We start from the raw sequence: 23,313 nt of genomic DNA, 5'->3' as shown, positions 1-23,313 counted from the left end.
TACTTACCCATCCTGAGATGGGTATTCACCTAGGAATTCAGATAGGCCAAGGTCAGGCTGGTAAACGCAGTCACCACCAGAGCTTGATGGCTCTTTAATTCCTCTCCAGGACTTCCTTTTACATATTCATATCTGAATGCACGTCCATCCATAAACCCCACTCCCATGTCAATGGGAGGCTGTTTGAGAGGAATGACGATGAGAGCATGGTCCCCTGACATGACAAGTTCAATCTGGGTTAAAGTATACTGTACATAGCTCATGGAAGAGAAGATCCTTGGAATTTGTGTTCCTAGGTTTTGCAGAATGTCAATGCAGCTTAATAGCGGACAATCACTAGTATTTCCTTTTAGACTAGAGTGTAAAGGCCTATTTTGATTCCGTCTAGTTCACAGCAGGAAGCTTGACCATATGTTTACCAGATTTTCCAACCATCTTAAATGTACTGAACTGACATAATGGGCCACATTTATCAAAAGTGGTGCTGTTTGCTTGTGGAGTGTGCAGAGTGCGCCAGATTAATCAGAAGTGGCGCACGTTCTGCATTAATCTGGCTCACCCTGCACTGCTCGGGAAGTGTGCACAAACTTTTTTTTGGTGCACCTTGGTACGATTCTGTCAAGTCGCTGTATTAAATGTAGCGCACAATCCGACTCTACACCGGAATGCGCCTTTAGGTACAGAATTTTGTGGCGCGTCGGACACAACGCAGCCACAAACAAAACTGGTGCAGACACTTTATAAATACATGTGCTAGCAGACAGAAAACTGGCGCAAATGCTTTAATAATTGTGGCTCGATGGGTTCAGTTCAACTGTGTAAAGGCCAGTTAATCCGGTCAAAAAAACACAGAGCGAGTTTTGCGCAGTGTAGTATTTATGCTCAGAAGACAAAAAGAAACTCAATACTTACCGATTGATGTGCTCCAGGTATTGATCCATAGAAATGAACTAAAATCTATTCCGGTGAAACCGATGGAAGCTGGGCCAACAGGCAAACCTCAAAAGATGCAGATGGTTAGATATATATGGAAAGGGGCTGCAACATGGTCTGTGCATATGTAGTATCTATCTGTAAAGGAACTGTGTGTTTTTGCCCAATTTTCCACTGGTACTTCCCACAATCTCTAACATTCAGCTAGTGCCATCTTATATAGTCCTGCCTCTATCTCACAAATACTTCAAAGCTTCGCCTTCCCAGATATAGAATTGTGATCTCTGAGATTATTTAGGAGAAAATAGAGAGAGGTATGTTCTATGGCCAGGCAGGAAAGGTATACATGACAAATAGGTGGGTGGTGGAGAAATTTTTTTTGGGGGGGATTCCTTCTTTTATTACATGAAAGATCAAACCCTTCTTCACACTTTTCTAAAACATGATGTTCTCTTCTATTTTAATGGGCTTCCAAATAATACAAATAGCATTAGAATTCTGAGAATAAAGCACAGCCAGGTAACACGAGTCATTGCCACATCTATATAGGACGCTTTTCAATTCATAAAATAGAAGCCTCATTGGTTCCAGCCTCAGTTTTGTGCACAGCTTTATTCCTACTTTCAGGCCGCCTGGCATAAAGCTCTGCTGCATTAAAGACACCCCTGGGCCTCATTTAAATAAGAAACACTGGAAAGAAATGAGGAGAACAGATAATGTGCCCAGACATTCTCCTCGCTATGCTTGCTGCAGTACATAAAATAGTCAAACAAAAAAAAAAATGGGGATGTTTTCTTTTTACATCGTTCCAAAGGGTAAATCTTTCTTTGCATCCAAATATATGCTAATATATGTTTGAATATAGAGAACAGTGAATGTTTCTTCCTTATCTGTAGTCTTGTCGTGTACCACTTATTACATTATGATAAAAGAGACATGGCCGCAATAGTCTATATGCAAGACATAAGATTATGCTCTGCCAATCTATTATGGTCGCTCTGGGGGTTGTCAGAGAAACTCCATATAATTTTATGCCAGGCAGGATGGATTTATATTGGGCATTGCACTAGGCCCAATCTTAAAGGGGTTTTCTCATCTAGCGAATCACAATTAATTTATTTACTATATATATTTCAATTGGATATTAAAAAATGTACCTGTGTGACTATAAAGTTCCATAAATGTAGTGATGTTATCCCATAGAGACAAAAAACAGCTGTCCTTGGATACGACCACAGCTGCAGGATTAATTGTGCAAAGATACAAATTAATTTAGCAAATTAAAGGCTTTTTATTTTAGAATAACATGCAATTGAATTTTTTTTTATTATATGGCAGATTAATTAAAATTTAATGTAAATGCCCAGATGAAAATACACTTTTATTGTATTGCCTACATATGAATGTATTTGGCAGAATACACTTCCCTGTGGGTGTCCCTATCTCGTTTACTAATCAAACTCATGCTAGGGTCAATCAAATTAACAAACTAATAATGATATTTTATCTAGGGGGATTCACAGTTTCTAGATTAATTATTCTAAATTCAAGATCTGCACACCCGCTGAACCGCTATGGCATTCAGAGAGCTGCAAATGAAAACACATCCATGCGCCATGTAGGTGGTCAGCGTATGGTTCAGCCAATTTCCAATGAATAAGGATGAGATGTAATCCTGAGCACCACTGTTCTGGAAGAAAAATAAAAGCTGACGTACACCATGGGGTCTTCATGGTGGCTGAACCTGCCAAGTTCTGCAGAAATGATCAATGCGTATGGGGTGCTCCCAACTCTTCTTCAACCCCTTTGTTCTTGAATAGGTAGATACAGATACATCTGTTGGCTGATAGTTCTTATCATGTATATGCTCCATGAGACAGATTTGTCTGTATATTATCAAAATGTTCAATGTTGAATGATAATTTTGGCGTAGGTAAAATGTGCTAATCCTACTTTATACCTTCTATTTGTTAGCGTAGCTTAGCCAAAACAACGCCCCATTGGCAAAATATTTTAGGAAATTTAGGACACGCCTTTCTTCTGTTAAACTCTTTCAGCAAGGTCACATCCACCTACTCATAAACATTGCAAAACCAGCTAAAAACAGATTAAAACGTATTTTAGACAGTTTTTTGGTGGACATTACATAATATTTCTACAGCAGGAAAGAGAAAAAAAAATGCGTGCACATAAAATCTTATTTTCCATGTATAATCTGCACAGGTACACCTAAAATGTACACTTTCATCAGTTTTTTGGGAACATCACACATAATAGGGAATTTATTAAGGTTCTTATCAAATATTTTCGAAGTACCTGCCCTGGAAGAGATCTATTGTTTATGTTACCTTTGGGATTGTGCTGTGTTATTCCCATCATTTTTCATTTTGTTGATGTGGTTTAGGTGTCCAATGAAGTTTACAGACTGATTTTTTTTAAATAACAAAAAATTGTTGCAATTTCACTCAAATTATTGGGTGGCATAGAAAGTACAGCAACAGACTTCAAGATCCGCCACATTTAACAGTATCCTCAAGACCAACTTCAAAATGTCTCCTGTTATATGTTAATATAAATATATGAGCATGTTGAAATGAAAAAACACACAAACATACAATACACAAAAGACACCAGCGATCTTCCCCCTGCAAATACATATGCATGGGATGCTCTTTGCTAGATTCGAGGAATGGTTCCGCCAGCTTGTAGACAAGACGGTCACTTATCACTCTGTAAGTTGTAAGGTATAAATAGGAAATGTTAACAGTTTCATGCGGTTGTACGAATAAAAAATGATTAAAAACTATTATCTCGTTCTTGAAGCTAGATGTTCCCTTGCTGAAGAATTAAGTCCAACCATAGCTTCACTGGCCTCCCACAGTTTTTTGGCAATGCCAGCGTCCTGTACATATGGGCGCAGCTTGCAGGGCTTACAGTCGGAGAAGTAGCCACCATTATGCTGGAGAACGTCATCAGAGATAGCACAGTATATGACAGTCTGGGCTGCTGCCTCACAAGAGATGAAGAACAGGGCTGTAATGACATACATCACTATTCGGAAAAGAATTGAAAATTGTGAGGTCCAATCACCACCGACATAACCTACAAGAGGGAGGGATAGTGTTTAGTTGGCACACTGCTGCCGTAATGTGAGCATTTCCCCCCCCAATTTCTAATACTGCCATTCCATACGTTAGTGTGACTACACTGTCATGGCTATCTGACTACACACACACACTAGACTTGTGTAGTCTACACTAGGCTACATAGAAATTGTAAACATAAGGCTTCATCCACACGACACCCATATGCACATGCACCCTTCCCATCTCATCATAAAGACCTATCCTAAAGTTAAGTAATCAGTATGCTAATCCTGAAAAAACCCTTTGACTCTAAAGGTTAAGAACTTTATTATTGAGCTCCGTTCACATTAGCATCACATGATAATCCTGAGAGGTAACAACCCTGGAGCACACACTTTCTCACCTGGATGCACAGCACACGCGGTAACTCCATGCCTCTCCATATGTCGTGCTAGCTCCTGTGTAAAGTAGACATTTGCCAGCTTGCTCCGAAAGTAGGTGAACAAAGGTACAATGTTGTAGTTTAAGTCGGCAAAGTCCAGCTTCTGATATTTGTGAACGTTGGAAGTGATGTTCACAATGCGGCTTGGAGGACAACTCTTTAGCCGTTCTAGTAATAGATTGGTGAGAAGGAAAGGTCCAAGGTGGTTGACTCCAAAGCACAAACTGAACCCGTTATCTGTCCAGTCTAACACAGCTGGCACGCCTGCCAAAAAGAACAAGTAGATCAAAGCAAAGATGCACCAACAGCCAAAGAATTTGAAGATTGTAAAATTGAAGGGAGAAGTGTACGCCATGGCAACAGGGCAGTTTCGAGCTCAATGGCGCTTTATCAAGCCAATGGTGCCGCCCCTTGTGACCCACCAACAGCCAAAGCAAAACTCACTTAGAGTACAAGGGAAACTAAAGGGGAGGGAAAATGGCAATAGGGTCGTCCCGCCCCAGGTAAATCCTCTAAAAGTAGTAGTGACTCTAAAAGAAGTGACGAAGTGAGTTAAAAAGGACAACAGGTAGGGAGACCCTCTGATCAAATCACCTGACGTTCCAAACGACAAATACAACCAAATTAAAAAACAGCAGATACAGGCAGAGTACCATCAATGAGGACATGCAGGATTATACATTCATAATAATAAGGGAAGAAAGGAGAAAGTATTAGCCTTACGGACTAACATACCAGCCAAATAATTCAGGCAGCTTTCAGTAATTGCTTCATATCAGGTTTTTATGTGTATCGTGAACATTTGCACCCTTTTGGTTTCTGATTTGTAATAATGCTAAGATATTAACATCAATGAAATACATTTAGCTCATTGTGGTCGTTTAGACCTAGAGGTCCCAGAGCCCCAAATTTCATAATCCATATACTCTCCCGCTGCAGGAAAAAACAGGATCGATCCCCTCTTGCCATGCTAGGGTTAGCCCTTTCTATCCCTGAGAATTTTAGAACCCCCAAATTTCCTCCATGACATTTCTGTATGTGTTCAATAAGCCAGGGGCTACCATTCGTAGTAGACCTCAGATTTTACCTAAAGCGAGAGAATAGTTTCCTAATGGTTTTCCCAATGTAAAATCTGCCACAAGGGCAATAAACAATATACATCACAAAATCAGACTGACACGTGATAAGTAACGGTACAACATGAATAACGCCTCCAAATTCAACTGCCTTCAATTAACCAGTAAGATTACAGTAATTTGATTTGTAACGCGCTACAGGATTTGATGGTGCTATATAAATGAAGATTATGGGAACACACTTTTTGAACCAAGTACCTTGAGGGGAGGAAAAGCTACTATAAACCAGCAGGTCCCTAAGTGTAGCACTTCTTCTAAACATAATCAGAGGTCTATCTAATGCTGAGATCATCAAATTGGGTCCTGTTCTAAAATATGCCAGTGTCTATGCATGGAGGAGCGGATCACTCTTTTACATGGGCTGTAGATGAAGGAGAAAACAAACCAGGTCCTACCATGTCCCTCCTTCCTTTTTATTGTATTCCTTTCTATTTTCTCTTTTTTCCCCAACAGACGAATGTAAGAGGTTTTTTTGTAGCACACTCATTGGGGCTCATTTACTAAGGGTCCGCACTATCGTTGGAATACCCGACAATTTCCGATGTGCGGCGCATTTAGAAAGGGTTTTTGGCGCCGGCTTTCACGCGTCACAAATCGGGGGGGGGGGGGGAATGGTTGTGCCGTCGGATGATCTGACGGATTCGGACAACACGCGGGATTTAACAAAGCAATTTGTGTCGCAAGACATGCACCGGGAAGAAGAAGGTGAACTCCGGCAGACTTCAGCAGGGAAGTGACAGATGCAGGAAATCGGGCGCACGAGCTACGTGAATCGTGCTGGACTTCATCTTCGTCGGACCGTCTGGATCGGGGATTGCGACAGGACCGCATAAGTAAATTTGCCCCATTGGCTTCCTCAAAGCTCTTTCCAAGGACTGTGGAGGATACCTTTGATCCATCAGTCTGGATTTTATACACTGAACCCTACCTTTGAACATCAATAACATTGATCTTCCGATTATCGTTTGGATATTGTAGCTATTCCAGTGAACTGTTAGTCCGTAAGGCTAATACTTTCTCCTTTCTTCCTTTATTATTATGAATCTATAGTCCTGCATGTCCTTATTGATGGTACTCTGCCTGCTGTGTTTAATTTGGACATATTTGTCCCTTAGAAAGTCAGGTGACTTGACCAGAGTCTCCTCATCTGTCGTCCTATTTAACTCACTTTGTCACTAGTTTTAGTTGCTTGGATTTACCTGGGGCAGGACAAGCCTAGTGGCATTTTCCCTCCCCTTTACTGTCCCTTGTACTCAAAGTCAGTTTTGTCTGTTGTTGTAATGGCGCCACACACCTTTGATTGCGTCTATAATTAATGCACTGCCCTGTACCCATCACTTTGAAATAATGAAGTTCTGTCACACAACCTGGTGACTGCCTTGGATTCTGAGCTGAGCACCCCTTGAAGTATAGGCTTGTGAAAGTGTTAGCTATTGGGATCGCGGTCTTAGACTGCCATACGTATACCACCCAACCGTAGATTGTGTCCTGCGTTTGACTTTTCTCTGGAGTAGTGTATTAAAATTGAAGGGGTTTTCCAAAAACCTCTGAAAACAACCTATGGGCCGGAAAAGTGGTAAGAATAAAGAAGAAAAAAAGTGCTGCGGCTCCATCGGTTCATCATCATATTGTTAGTGACTTCACACACACTTCACACCTATCTACTGCACAACAGGCATTTCTAAAGTTTCAGAAAGCTAGGATGAGCCACAACACTGGAAGGGGAGCCAAAAAAGGGTATATATATTTAATATTTAAATACATTTTTCTACATTACTAAAAACACATTTATATTCAGAAAACCATCATAATCAGACTTATTTGTTCCCTAGTGAGATCTGTTACAGTATGTGACTCCATTTACTTGTAGCAAATCCTTTAGCGCCATCTAGTGGACATTTGTGTTACTTAAATTTGGTGTAGTAAATGGTTTATGACAAAACATATGCTGTCTATATAGACATATAAAGCAACATAGTCACTATAGATAATACACTCAGTTTACTATAAGCTGAACAATGATTGTAAAGTTAATAGGTTGGATCATTTGGCATGAAACAAGGACTTAGCTATTGGATAGAGAGATAAGAGATGTTAGAATTGAAAATGGTGCTTCACATAAGGCCACACTACATACTATATGGGCCATATTATGGTCACTAATCACATACATAATGCATATCTAATGGCCAAAACTACCAGCAGCTTAAGTGAGGATTTGTGGGCATCCGGGCAGCTGTATAATAGGGATTTATTATGTAATGGAAAATCAGAGCTGCGATATTGCATGGCGTTTGATGCTTTTCTGGAGTGGTGCAGGTGGGGAAGCGGAGCCACAGGTCTTTACCTGCCAGGATGGGTGCTAGGTCTTTGTCCCTGCTGGTGCTGTGTTGCAGCAGCAGTGGATGCCATGTGATGCTGCACACAATAGCGTAGGGACCCACTACAGTAATCAACAATTTGATCAAAATGTAACTAAGATACTCTAGTTTGTTTAGTAAATGTAGCCTAGCGGATCATTGCATGACCCAGTACTTTATTCTCTCCCAATATTGACTACCTCATTTATTGCCCATGTACTAGAATAGGGTGTAATATAGAAGAAAAATAGCAGCACTCCAAGATTGCAAACAGTGTACCTTCATTCATGCAAGACCACATCGACGTTTCAGTCCCTCAGGTCCGGGACTTTTCGCCCGCTTGCTGTTTGGAATCTTGGAGTGCTGCTATTATTCTTCATTGTCTATTGGATGGGCCAAGTCTGGACCCGAGCCTGTGCACCCAAGTCATTGGTTTTGTATTTTTAGCAGGTGCTAAACTTTTTGGTTCATTGCAGCCAATTGATCAGAACAAAAAAGTTATTTTTTTGCTCATTAATGTACACCCCATCTTGGCAGAGAAAAAACTGAAATGTAGATATTTTTGCTAATTTATTAAACAAGAAAAACTGAAATATCACATGCTCGCTAGTATTCAGACCCTTTGCTGTGACACTCATGTTTAACTCACACGAAGTTCCTCTTCCTTCTGATCCTCCTTGAGGCACTTCTACTCATTAACTGGAGTCCAGATGTGTTTAATTACATTGATTAGGAAAGGCAAACATGTCTACACAAGACCTCGCAGGGGACAGGGACCAATTTGACAAACCTCTGTGCAGCGCTGCGTAATCTGTGTGCGCTATATAAATAAAGAATTATTATTTATTAGCATACACTGCACATCATAACATGAGAACCATGAGGTCTAAGGAACTGCCCAAGGAACTCAGAGACAGAATTGGGGAAAGGAAGAGATCTGGCTACAAGGTTACGAAAGAATTTCTGCAGCTCTCAAGATTCTTAAGAGCACAGTGGCCTCCATAATCCTTAAATGAAAAAAGTTTTGGACGACCACAACTCTTCCTAGACCTGGCCATCCAGCCAAACTAAGCAATCATGGGAGAAGAGTCTTGGTAAAAGAGGTAAAGAAGACCCCCAATACCTCTGTGGCTGAGCTTCAAACAAGCAGTAGTGAGATGGAAGAAAGTTCCAAAAAGTCAACTATCAATGATACCCTCCACCAGTAGGGGCTTTATGGCAAAGTGTGATGACAAAAAAACTCTCCTCAAGACATATGAAAGCCAGCAAAAGACATATGAAAGTTTGCAAAAAAACAACACACATGAAAGACTCCCAGACTATGAGAAATAAGATTCTCTGGTCTGAAGATCAAACTTTTTGGTGTTAATTCTAAACAGTATGTGTCGAGAAAACCAGGGACTGCTCATTACCCGACAAATACAATCCCGACAGTGAAACATAGGGGTGGCAACATCATGTTATGGCAGCAGGGACAGGACGACTGGTTGCAATTGAAGGAAAGATTAACTTGACCCAGTACAGAGATGTCCTTGATGAAAACCTCTTCCCGAGTGCTCTTGACCTCAGATTGGGCCAAAGGTTCACCTTCCAACAAGACAATGATCCTAAGCACACAGCTAATATAACAAAGCAGTGGCTTCAGAACAACTCTGTGACCATTTTTTACTGGACCAGCCAGAGTCTGACCTAAATCCAATTGAGCATCTCTGAAGAACTGCAGAGGATCTGCAAGGAAGAGGCAGAGGATCCCCAAATCCAGGTGTGAAAAACTTGTTGCGTTATTCCCAAGAAGACTCAAGGATATACTAGCTCAAAAGCTGCTTCTACTCAATACTGAGTACATACATACATATTATATATAACTAAATATACACACACACACCTGCTTTACTATATATTGTCCCGTCTCATAATTAATTGATGGGTATTACATGGATGTGCTCACTCACCATCATTGTTGATGAGAATGTCAAGGCGGCTTTCGTTCTTTAGAAACGTCTTACAGAAATTGCGAATGCTTTGTAGATTTGCCAGATTCAGGCTCCAGAGGCGGACGTTCATGCTTGCGCTTTCCTTCTTGATATCTCGTAGAGCTGCTTCTCCTTTCTGGTCATCATGACTTGTGATATGTACACGTGCCCCACGTCTTGCCAGGGCAATGGCGGTCTCTTTCCCGATTCCTGATGCCCCGCCTAATGTATGAAAGAGATAAGAAGGACATTAAACCACAAATAAAAAACAGCTTGCATGTATAATTTAGTTGTAAGAAAAGGTAGGGGAATCAAAGATATTTGCATACATTACCAATAAAACATAGCACGATCCATCTAGTCACAATTATAGAATCCAGTCTAAACGCATACAGAGTTGTACTGTTTAAAGGAAACCTACCAAGAAATTTCCTCACGATAAACCAGGGACCACGTGACCCCTGGGTAGTAGAACTCTGGACTTCCTGTGACATCTTGTATCCTGTTGGCTGCTAGCGGATGGAGGGGGCTATACAGTGAAGGTGACAGTGGGGCATGGCATGTTCAAGGACACCAGTGAAAGAACAAGGGGTCAGGCAGTTCAGTTTCAAGGCAGCTACACACATTTCATCTACCATCAGAATCCAGGAGACAAGTTGTAGGTCAGGGGCAGGCAGCAAATAGTCAGGGATAGGAGAGTATCAATTTATCAAGCTGCCTAAGAGTAAGAATGTGCTTAGTTGCCCATGACAACCAATTACAGCTCAGCTTTTATTTCACCAGTGCTAATGAATATTTTAGAGGGGAGACGTAAATCGGTTGCCTTGGGCAACTAAGCACATTCTTACTCTTAGGCAGTTTGATAAATCTCCCCCAGCCCCACATCCTGTCATGTGCATCGAGCAGGCAGGCGAGGGATGGTGTGGAGGAAGGGAAGAATGTATGAGGAGACAGACACAGGCTACTGCAGCTGAAAGTATGAGGCAAAGGCAAGAACTGGATCTTGTGAGATGAATGATGAAGTGTGTGTGGCTGAGGGATTGATTTGTGACACACCGATCTGTCTGCTGTCAGAAGGGAGGGGTATGGCAAAGCAGCAGGTTTTGCTGGAGTATGTAACAGGGAGAGGACTGCAGTTTTTGAGGTCCAAACCAGGAATGGCCAGGTGGATGTAGCGAGTGGTATGGTGGGCTCTAAGTCTACAGTAGGTACAGAAAGTATTCAGGCTCCTTTAAATTTTTCACTCTTTGGTTCATTGCAGCCAATTGTCAAGATAAAAAAAAGGTTTATTTGCTCATTTGCTCTGAACCCCATCTTTGCAGAAAAAACTGGAATGTGGATATTTTTGTTAATTTATTAAACATAAAAAATTGAAATATCAAATGGTCAGAAGCATTCAGACACTACTCAGTATTGAGTAGAAGCACCTTTAGAACTAACACAGCCATGAGTCTTCTTTGGAATTAGGCAACAACAGAATCTTCTTTCTTTTGCATACAGTATGCTGCCTTCATACGTCATGCACCGAGGAGAGGCTTTTTGTTGGCACACTTTGCCTTAAAGCCCCAATTGGTGGAAGGCTGCAGTGATAGGCGACTTTGTGGAACTATTTCCCATCTCCTTCGCCTTCCATCTTTATCTCTCTCACCAAGGCCCTTGGATTACTTAGATTGGCTGGATGGCAAGGTCCAGGAAGAGTTATGGTTGCTCCAAACTTCTTCCATTTAAGGATTATAAATGCTTATCTGCTCCTAGGAACCTTGAGTGCTGCAGAAATTCTTTTGTATCCTTTGTCAGATCTGTGCCTTGCCACAATTTTGTCTCTGAGCTCCTTGGGCAGTTCCTTAGACCTCATGATTGCCATGTGCTCTGACATGCACTGTGATATAGACAGATGTGTGCCTTTCCTAATCATGTCCAGTCAGTTTTTTTTAAACACAGCTGGACTCCAATGAATGAGTACAACCATCTCAAGGAGGATCAGAAGGAAATGGACAGCATGCGAGTTAAATATCACAGCATAGTTTACATTTTCTTTTTTAAGAAATTTGCAAAAAATACCTACATTTCTGTTTTTTCTGTGAAGATGGGATGCAGAGTGCACATTAATAAGAAAAAAAAGAAAAAAAAAAAAGAAAGGTTTGGGCTGTAATGAAAAAGTGAATAAATGGGTATGAATACTTTCCATACATACTGTATATGTTTATAGAAGGGGCAGAAAGGCTAGGTAACCTATACACAAGTAAATTACGACTTTTTGAGCCACACATTTTTTTAATGATCTTTTCTTTTAAAATAAAGCATATATTTAAATGTATATAGGCAGTTAATATTTTTTTCTTTTTGTGAACATTTGGTAGACAACAGTTGGTTCACTATCAATAATCTTTTTGAGGAAATAGAAAAAAACCCGCTGGAAAACGTGTACATAGGCTGTAACTTATATGGACTCCAGTGTGAGTTGGCTGGCCCACTGAGAGGCACTCTGTTAGTAGTTAATAAAGGAGGTCCTAAATGCAGTGATTCATTTCTTTGTGCAGTGAAGCAAGGTATATTGTCCTAGGCTTCAAAAGCACAAAGTGACCTATGCTCCTGGAGATGGTCTTTCTATAGCCTATACAGAAATGGGGGGAGGGGATCTGTCAAACATTATGAAAAAATGGCATTACAGTCAAATGATCCCTAAAGCTAGTGATAGATGTTGTTGAGCACATTTTCTTGCAAAAATTTTTTTTAAAACAGCCTTGGATATGTGACTGGCGTTGTGTTTATTGATCAGATCTTCACTGTCTGCTGCTCATTTTTTTGTGTACATGGTAGCTATATTTTATCACTTGCCATCTGCTTACACATCAAATCCTTACTTATATATGTTCATCCATCGGTCCATTTTATTGTCAGCCTTCTGTCACTTGTAGTGAATCCAACAGAAAACCAAGAACATATAGAAGACAGATCTGAGGTTTTTGTACTAAGCAAATGATGAATTAACCCTGCCAGGCTTCTTATTTGTTTCCAACAAGGAAACAAATGAAAAATAAATTGAAGGCACGTCTTACAATCCCCTCTTGTTTTCCCGAATGTAATCGAAATACAACACGCATATAATGAAGCAGCAGCAAGCAGAGCATGGTGGCCAGGAGATGTCACTTCCTCTGTGGGGGTGGAGGGGATTGGCACAATTAGAAAGACACGCCAGGAGTCACACGGAGACCAGGTGGCTTTGCTTCCTTTTGAAAGCTCGGCTACTTACATCTATGTCAGTACTAATTCGTTTATAGGCATCTCAATGTTCAGCTGGACAAAAGCTCCACTTGGAAAAAGTTTTGGTCATTTGGCATGAGTGGGGCCTGGAGTCGCCAAATCACAGCATGGCCTTCTGTAATTCTGCAATCCAAGAGCACATGCCAGGAGAACCGTGGCAGGAAGTGAGAGGGCTTAATAAGGGATGAAAACTTGACTATAGAAAAATGAAGACAGGAGGTTGTGGAGATAATTAAGAGATAATTTACTGATATTCTCTCTAAATGGATTAAAGGCAAATTAATATGTTGCTAATACTGATCATAATGAGCGTCACAATGTCCTGGCCAAAGCCCTAGCAGGAGGCATCTGGAAGGAAATGCTACATAAAAGCGTGATTTACTGCTGACTACTAGTCCTACATTACTGCACTGACCTTCATAATATGAACCTAAGCATATAGCAATAAATCAAGATATTTACTGCAGCACTGGATAGCTGACGTCACACACTGGTGGTCAATGAAGACACATGAAGCATCTGGATTCTCCACTCCTTGCCATCTGCTCTTCAATGTACTGATTATATAGCAATGCCCTTTCCTGGATATTCCTGGATCCATAATGCAACTCTGTGGGTTGGCAAACTTCCTCTTCTCTAAAGAGGGAGCCATCAGACAAATGCTTGCATGTTTGCTTCAACTATTAGTTTATGCTAAGGTTGCCCATTTAAGGTTTAAAAAAAGATCAGACACTAATGGCTTAACAAGTGCTAGAAATGACCAACCTTACAGAATATACTATAAAATATTTTCCAAGTATAACAGACCATGTACATTTAGAGTGTACCTCTACTCAGTATGTTGTGACACAACTTAAAGGGATGCTGCAACCAGATTTTACCCTGCTACCTACCCGTAGGTAGAGTATTCTCCCTTACGTGAAATCTTGCCCGTTTACCTATAAAAAATTGACTTCCAAGGTCATGTGTAAAGTCATATTGTGCCTGAGATGAGTCAAGCTTAGAGGCTCCTGGGGGAGTGTCACTTGAGATGTCCCTATCTGCACATGGACAGCGAACAACAGATCTGTGGTCTGCTGTTGGCGGCCTATATGTCATCAGCACGTGAGTTCCGCACCCGCTGCTATGACAGTAGAAAGGACTGTCTGGGTCAGCTTACACATGGCGCTATTGAAACACATAGTACACAGTCTTATGTATTATAATCTGTTGAAACAGCGATAGTGCTTTCTTCATACCTGGATTATGGGAACTAAAGCCAGGAAAGGGTATCACATAATTCTTCTCTACCCCTATGAATTTGTAGTTAAATATATTTAAACATCTATTTCTGTGTAATATTGAATCTTGCAGAATATATAATTAAATCACTGTGATCCTTTCACTGTCCTGCATAAAAGGTTTGTGGGCCTAAATCCTCAAAGCAAGTTTCCTTTAATGAAGCTGAGAACTAATACCAGACACAGCCATGGTTAAGTGTGATGCACTAGAAGTACAACGCCTAAAAAAAAGGGGTGACAAGGTATAGTCTATAAGGACCTGCTCACCTGTAATGAGGACAGTTTTGCCATCCAATCTTTTTGGATCAAGACACAGACGTCTGCTCTTGAAGCGCCTTTGAAGTAAGGCTAAGAATAATGCAGCCAGCACAGTAGCAAGCACATACATGACTTCTTTCTGCAAAATACAAGTGATATTATATTTATAATGATGGTCAGATGAATTTATACACAGGGCTGAAGAGTGTGTGCCAAGCTCTAGCCTAACCTTTTGGCTTACATCAATACAGCACACCAAAACAAGAAAAGGACTAATTAGGTAAACTAGAGAATACAAAATATTTCATTTTATTAATTCACCAACAATTACACCACATTTAACAATGGGAAGAACAAAGTCGGGTCCCAAAAGATGTGTCCAGGTTAGTTTGGTCACAATACTTCTCCTTCGGTTAGTAACAAAAGACAGGTAAGACGGCAGAGAAAAACTAACAATAATGTTTGTCTAAAAATCTTTTCTGTTTCCTTTTTTCTGTTTGCCATGGTTGTTTTACTTGCCTACCATCCATCTATTACACCAGTACTATCTATCTACATCAATGCCTCACTTCTTCACTCACCTTAGTACATCACTTGATTGCGTTATATAAAGCTTATTATTACCGTATATTCCTCGAGTATAAGCCAAGCCTTAATAGGCTTATACTCGAGTCAATAAAACAATTAAAATGGTACTCACCTTTCCGACGCGCATGCATGTCCTCTTCTTGCTTCAGATGCTTCGGATGCTCCTGTGCCTCTTTTGGTCCTTCCGCTCCTCTTAGAGTCCTCATGCGATGCCAGGGGCTCACAAACAATGACATCAGCAAGTGGCAAGAGGAGCCGAACGACCCGAAGAGGAGCAGAAGGACCCAAAATGGACCAGAGAGGCACCATAGCATCTGAAGCAAGAAGAGGACCTGCCACAAGGGGACTGGGGGATGCCACTAAACGAATGGCGGTTTTCTCAACGCTGCAGCAATACTCACCTGCAATACTTTGTCTCTGTGAAACACACTTGACAAAAGATAACACACACTACTTACAGAAACGGTGGATTTCTCATAGTTACCACTCTACGTTCTCTACACACTCAAGGGGGGTGAGCATACTGGTCCCTGCCACTATTCCGTTTGAATGTTTCTCTTCTATGGTGGATTCTGAGGGGAGATATGTTTGTCTACACTGCTCCATTTATAAGATCCCTCAAATTCTGATCGCGCTATACATTCCTCCTCCATTTAACTGTGAGGTCATCAGGAAAATTTTAGCTTTTGTAAATGGTCTGCCTCAGATTCCGGTCCTAATGGTAGGAGATTATAATATGGTCCTGTCTCTGGGTTGGGATAGATTTGGAGGGAGTGCCCAGCTGGGCACTGATGGCCCCACAGCTTTGGCTAGAATATTGGAGGAAGTTGGCTGGTATGACTACTAGAGGAGGAGGAATTTAGACGCTCGACAATACTCGTGCTACTCAAGTTCTCATAATACACTGTCTAGGATAGATCTTGCTGTCATCTCGCCGCAGATGCATAAACATATCCTGGATGTGGAGTATCTACCACGTAGTGTGTCAGATCACTCTGCGGTTCTGGTTAAAATGGTAGTCCCAACTGAAGTCCCACGGCAGGTTGGTAGCTGGAACATTAATCCCTTCTGGATACAGTTGGTGGACACAGGGGGCCTGTTCGGCAATGAAATAGAGTCCTTCTTTGTGAGAAATGGCAACTCTACTACGCCTAGCTTAGTGTGGGATGCTATGAAGATGTATATCAGGGGCATATACCGGCAACACATCAATAGACATAAGACTAAGTCACGGGAGTTAACTGTCCATTTACAGGAGAGAGCCCTTAGTACAGAAAGGGAGTTTTTGGCGAATCCTTCGGTGGGGACTGAGGCCACTTGGAAGGAAGCTCAAGATCTCTTGAAGGAACATGTATTAAAAGTAGCGGAGGACAAAAGGTTTTTCCTTAAACAGAAGTACTTTGTTCAGGGTGAGGCGGTGGGCCACCTGCTGGCAAACATAATTCACACCCCAAAGAGCCGCACACAGATACTAGAAATACGAGCGCCGGATAACTCCATAACTACAGGGGATAAGGAAATCATGGGGGTATTTCACAATATGCATAGAGATTTTTATAAATCTCAGCTTAGATGTAGTGCGGCAGAAATAGAGAGATATTTAGATAACATACAATTGCCTAGACTAACGCGGGAGCAAGCAGAATGTATGGATTCACCTTTAACGGTGGAGGAGTTGGAGGCGGCCTTAATATCCCTCCCCAATGATAAGGCCCCGGGATTGGATGGCTTACCAGGGGAATTTTTTAAAAAGCATCAAGAAGTATTGTTACCCAGATTATTGAAAGCACTGGAAGATTCAAAGGTGCAAGGTACTCTTCCTCCATCAATGAGAGAGGCGATTGTGGTGCTAGTACCGAAACCAGATAAGGACTTACAGAGCCCGGACTCTTATCGTCCGATTTCATTACTTTCAGCAGATGTTAAGATATTTGCTAAAGCATTGGCTAACTGTCTTCTAGGGGTTATTACCTCCCTAATACATGCAGATCAGTCCGGATTCATGCCAGATAGGTCCACCTCGGTCAATATCAGGAGGCTGTACTTAAATATTCAGGCTGAGGCGGAGGGCAGGACAGGTAGGGCGGTTCTCTCACTCGACGCTGCCAAAGCCTTTGACAGTGTCGAGTGGGGCTTTTTATGGGCCGTACTGAAGAAATTGGGGTTTGGGCCTCAATACATTGAATGGGTTCAGTTACTTTATGCTGACCCAAAGGCAAGGATAAAAGTGAACGGCCTAGTCTCGGAGGAGTTTCAGTTGAGGAGGGGGACAAGGCAGGGCTGTCCACTTTCCCCTTTCTTGTTTGCACTAGCAATAGAGCCGCTGGCGGCCATCCTTAGATCTACCCCAGACGTGCAGGGCTTCAGGGGAGGAGATGTAGAGGAGCGGGTGTCTCTCTATGCCGATGATCTCCTAGTATATCTGGGGGACACAGATAGATCTCTAGACAGTACCATGAACATTATTAGGACCTTTGGAGAATACTCAGGGTTTAGGATCAATTGGGATAAATCCGTTATACTTCCCCTGGATTCAATCCCGGGTGACCCCCAAACACTGGGCCCATTACAAGTGATAACCAAGCTCAAATACTTGGGAGTGGTGGTGACGGGACGACCGAAAACTTACCTAAAAGATAACTTAGACCCTTTGCTTTCTCGTTTTTTAACCAGAATAGAGACGTGGTGTAAGTTGCCCTTGTCCCCAGTGGGTAGGGGAAACCTGATAAAAATGGTTTTGATGCCGCAGCTTCTATATGTCCTGCATAATACCCCGGTATGGGTGCCACAACATTATTTCCATAGAATACAAAGCTTATTTCGTAAGCTGATATGGAAAGGCAAACAGGCACGTATCAGTCTGGATACGCTTCAGAGGAGTAAAACGGAAGGGGGACTGGCGATCCCTAATCCTTGGCTATATTTCTTGGCTTCCCAGGTTCAGCACTTTGTAGGTTGGGGGAAGAAGGAAGCGGTTAACGCGTCAGGAACCCTAATCAAAGCATGGACGGGCTTCCCTACCCCGGCACACGCTCTGGAGGCCAATTTTGGAGGTGGTCCACATAATAGTAAGCCTACATTGACACTTATGGGGAAAATATGGGATAAGGTAAAAGGTATCTTGGGTACCGCTAAATTCACTCCTTACAGCCCTTTATGGAGGAACCCAGCGCTTCCAGAGATTTTCCGTTTGGAGGGTTTTACACCTTGGGAGGAAAAAGGAGTACTTACCATAGAAGACCTATGTAGTGAGGGTGTATGTAAAACATTTGAAGACCTTAGTACAGCTTACCAAATTCCCAGGACCTGGTTCTTTCAATATTTACAGCTGCGGCACGCTTATGACACTCAGCACAGGTTAACACCAATTACGCTAGGACCCTGCGGAGCCCTTAATAGGGTATTGCTGTCCAGTACAACTAAGGGATTAATTTCTTTTTACAATAAGGTACTACTTAACGATATGATAAAAGATGTGCCAATTAAATGTAGAGCTAGGTGGGAAGCGGACGTGGGTCCCATCCCAGACGAACAGTGGTCTGATTGGAGATTTTACCTGTTTTATCTCCTAGTGAGTCCTACAGGATGTCTCACCTTCTCATGCTACATAGGGCTTACAGGTCGCCGCAATTACTATTTAAGATAGGAGCCCGAGGGGACTCATCCTGTCCCAGGTGTGGGACGGAAGAATCAGGTATCCTACACATGATGTGGGAGTGCCGGGAATTAGAAGGGCTTTGGAAGGAAGCACTGGACCTCTTGGGAGGGGTTTTTTCAACAACCATCCCAGCAACACCCCTTGCTTGTCTAATGGGGATTCTAGACCTAAATGGGGTATCAGTCTCTAATACGATAGGGATTCAGCAGTCTCTATATCAGATCAGAAAACTAATTGCAGCACATTGGATTAAGCCAAGGCCTCCATCTATTAGGGAATACATAGACAGAGTGAATAATGTCATCAGACTGGAGTATGGTACATACCTAAAAAGAAACTCTATTAAGAAATTTGAAAAAATTTGGGGGAAATGGATGGATGCTCCGGGATTGCCATCGCGTTCCCTAACTCAACTTAGAGCAAGCCTGCAGTACCAACTATCGCTAGCCACATAGAGGGCCTTATAGGGAAATTGGTCGTGGGGCGTACAGGCCCTGTTTCTGGGAGCTGACTCTGGGGTGCGGGGGGGGGGGGGGAGGGAGGGACTGTTTTAGTTAAATTACACGGTTGGTAACTGTATGTGGTAGCTAGCAATGAATATTATTGCAATATCTTGTGAAGATTTAAGTTGTAATATGTTGCTGTAAAAATACTGCAATGTTCTTATATTCTCCTTGTACAGTGATCTATACTGCTGGAAAGAGATATACAAGATTTTATGTTTGTTTGTGTTTAAAACCAAATAAAAATTTATCTGATTTAAAAAAAAGAAGAGGACCTGCAGAGGCTTCTGAAAGAGGAGTACAGTGTTAATTTTATTTTATTGGCACTCTCGGGGTGGGGCTGGCCCGGCTATATACTGGGAGGGTGGCTATATACTGGGGGGGGGGGCAGGGGCTGGCAGCCTATATACTGGGGGGGGGGGCTAGCTATATACTGCAGGGCCTGTTAGGCTATACACTAGGGGCGCAGGGGCTAGCAGACTATATACTGAGGGGGTAGGGGGCTGGGCTGGCTATTTAATGCAGGAGCTGGCAGGCTATATACTGGGAGGCAGGGGCTGCAGGCTATAGACTGGGTGGAGGCTGTGACCAATGCACACACCCCTCGGCTTATACTCGAGTCAATAGGTTTTTTTCCAGTTTTTTGTGTTACAATTAGGTACCTTGGCTTATAATTGGGTCGGCTTATACTCGAGTATATACAGTATAATGTATAAGATTGTAGTATTATATAAGGCAAGTATACACACTGTACAAGTTATAGCCCTCTAGTTGAGCATTTTTCACCATCTGTAGCTATAATAGTTTAGATTACCAATACTCAATGGATGTGGTCTGTCTGGGGAGGAGACGGGTATGATCCCTACACGTATTGCTGCATCTCTGACAGCTTCCTCAGGGGTAAACTATCTTATACATTGTCTGCGTTGGATTAGTCAAATTTCTTCCATTGTGAAATGCTATTAAATGTGTTGTGATCATTGGTGATTTAATAAAATGAAATATTTTGTAACTATAGCCCACTTAGTTAGTCCTTGTCTTGTACGGTATACTTCTAGAACTGTCCACATTAGTTACAGACTATTCTGATGCCATCATCAACCCAAACAATGATTTCCTAGACTTACCCACTTTCTGCTGCTTTCTCAAAAGACAAGCATAGTAAATTCTAAGGGCTGCATCCATACCTGTGCTCTGGTGTTTGTGGTCCGTGTGTTATCAGAGTGAGGTCCACTCATGTGCCCATCACAACATAAAATATTGCCCAAAAGTCAGCAAAGCATGGCCTTGTGTGAGCCCATGGAAATTAATCTGTTCATGTTCTATCCATTTAATCATCAGATAACACATGGACAAAAGTCAGAAAAGGGTGCAGCGTTAAAACAGAAACAAGTCACACTAATGATGTAGTATGATTATTATGATGTTCTAGAGCCACAAAACTGTCTATGGTTTACCGATTGTCTATGGATACATGTGGCATCAGAGCTTTAGTAAATTTGAGTCTTTTTAAAACAAAAGTTGCAAAAATCTCCAAAAGTCGCAATCAGTTCCAAGCTAATTTCTAAGCCAAAATTCATAAAACAATGGATCCAAAGGGGGACATATATATTAGGGTTTTACGCCAGTTTTCTGGCATATAAGCCCTAAAACAAAATCACAATGCCTGACGAATTGCAATTATTTTCCACTTTATGATAATTCTATGCCAAATGGGCAAGGAGGGGTGTGGAGGGGGAACAGCTGGCAGAGATGTGGGCGCACTCACTTTGCCCAGCGACTGTCCAAGCCTCAATGGTAGCTGGTAATATCGCAATTCAACGCCTGACACAGCGAGCAAACGCTGACGCTGGTCTCCCCCAATGAAACGATGAAGGTGGTGAAAGGTCATCTTACTCTTACATATAACAGTGAAGAATTTCTTACTTCGCTGCACTGTTTGTGCCATTAGTCTTATTTTCGGCTATATTTATGCAGCGCCACTTTCGCCTCAACATCTGTGCGCAACTGTTTTTACTTTGGCATGTCATCCACATGTCATTTATATCCGAAATAGAAGTATAAGTGTGGCTGTGGCAGTAATGCCTGGACAGGATCTCTTACTAGAGCATTCATGACAGTCCACCACATGTGACGCACCTGCTGGGGTCCAGGGCCACGTTACTCAGTGCATGTGTCATTTGCCACGGAAAGTGACAACAGTGCACTTTTTATGTCAGTTCCACTAGATGTGACTAAGAAGTACAAAATAAAATTCCTAAAAGAACCCCGAGAATGGAGAAATACAGTTATGGCTATTGGAAGGGGAGATGAGAACCACCAAAAAAGGAAAAGGTCTGTAAAATGAAAAGATGCCCCTAAATTCTAGGTGCCAATGAGTCCCCCAGAGACACCAGTGATGCCCGGGCAGTGCAGTCACCTATAGACATGTATCAGGGCTCATTACACTAATGGCCAAGCTGAAGTGTATTGTGCTCTGTAGCATCACCTGTACAGGGAGCCGATGGCAAACACCTTCCTGCTGCACCTGTATATAACACCTATATATAACACCTTCCTGCTGCACCTGTATATAATACCTGTATATAACACCTTCCTGCTGCACCTGTATATAACACCTTCCTGCTGCACCTGTATATAACACCTTCCTGCTGCACCTGTATATAACACCTATATAAAACACCTTCCTTCTGCACCTGTATATAACACCTATATATAACACCTTTCTGCTGCACCTGTATATAATACCTATATATAACACCTTCCTGCTGCACCTGTATATAACACCTATATATAACACCTTCCTGCTGCACCTGTATATAACACCTTCCTGCTGCACCTGTATATAACACCTTCCTGCTGCACCTGTATATAACACCTTCCTGCTGCACCTGTATATAACACCTATATAAAACACCTTCCTTCTGCACCTGTATATAACACCTATATATAACACCTTTCTGCTGCACCTGTATATAACACCTATATATAACACCTTCCTGCTGCACCTGTATATAACGCCTTCCTGCTGCACCTGTATGTAATACCTGTATATAACACCTTCCTGCTGCACCTGTATATGACACCACTTCATGTAATGACAGCACTACAGGAATGTATAGAGCATTACATAGAGCGAGCTCTGCTATGTATGAATGGATCCGCAGAGACACTCCGGTCTATGAGCAGCCTCGCCGAGTGATATACACTGCAGACAGCGGCACCAGTGACGGGACACAGCCGTTACCTTTCCCACCACCCACAGACATTCAACCCGCCGCCTGCACCGAAGATGCTGCTACTTCCTACTGGAATAAAGGACCTTCGGTGATGTCATTATCACGTGACTACAGTGGGAGGCGCCAGTCTGGACTCTAGGCCTGACACTGGCGATGTATGAGGAGCAGCAGGTGCATGATACAGATACTGGGGCAGAAAGATTGGGACATGGGGTGCAGGCTGTGTGACAAAGAATACTATGGGGAGCAGGCTGTGTAACACAGAGGGATATGGGGTGCAGGCTGTGTAACAAACAGGGATATGGGAGAGCAGGCTGTGTAACAAACAGAGATATGGGGGAGCAGGCTGTGTGACAAAGAATACTATGGGGAGCAGGCTGTGTAACACAGAGGGATATGGGGTGCAGGCTGTGTAACAAACAGGGATATGGGAGAGCAGGCTGTGTAACAAACAGAGATATGGGGGAGCAGGCTGTGTAACAAACAGAGATATGGGGGAGCAGGCTGTGTAACAAACAGGGATATGGGGGAGCAGGCTGTGTAACAAACAGGGATATGGGAGAGCAGGCTGTGTAACAAACAGGGATATGGGA

The 23,313-nt window shown here is 42.2% G+C and overlaps 1 protein-coding gene across 2 annotated transcripts; it reads right to left on the bottom strand.

Moving 5' to 3' along the window:
- Nucleotides 1-3,130: 3,130 nt before the first annotated feature.
- Nucleotides 3,131-22,869, bottom strand: LOC140126816 (retinol dehydrogenase 12-like). 2 transcript variants are annotated; one of them, XM_072146710.1, is made up of 5 exons: nucleotides 22,729-22,869; nucleotides 14,742-14,871; nucleotides 9,910-10,152; nucleotides 4,423-4,725; nucleotides 3,131-4,035 (listed from the first exon to the last, which is right to left on the bottom strand). In XM_072146710.1, exons 2-5 carry the CDS (start codon nucleotides 14,860-14,862, stop codon nucleotides 3,740-3,742), a joined length of 963 nt encoding a protein of 320 aa, XP_072002811.1. In that variant the 5' UTR covers nucleotides 14,863-14,871; nucleotides 22,729-22,869; the 3' UTR covers nucleotides 3,131-3,739. The 2 variants fall into 2 exon arrangements, with proteins under 2 accessions (XP_072002811.1, XP_072002802.1); XM_072146701.1 differs by lacking the exon at nucleotides 22,729-22,869 and adding an exon at nucleotides 22,555-22,714.
- Nucleotides 22,870-23,313: the final 444 nt, after the last annotated feature.

This window comes from Engystomops pustulosus, chromosome 1 (assembly GCF_040894005.1).
Source record: "Engystomops pustulosus chromosome 1, aEngPut4.maternal, whole genome shotgun sequence".
NCBI classification, from domain to species: Eukaryota; Metazoa; Chordata; class Amphibia; order Anura; family Leptodactylidae; genus Engystomops; species Engystomops pustulosus.
The sequence above is the reverse complement of the archived record's forward strand: the minus strand, read 5'-3'. Positions and strand labels throughout refer to the sequence as shown.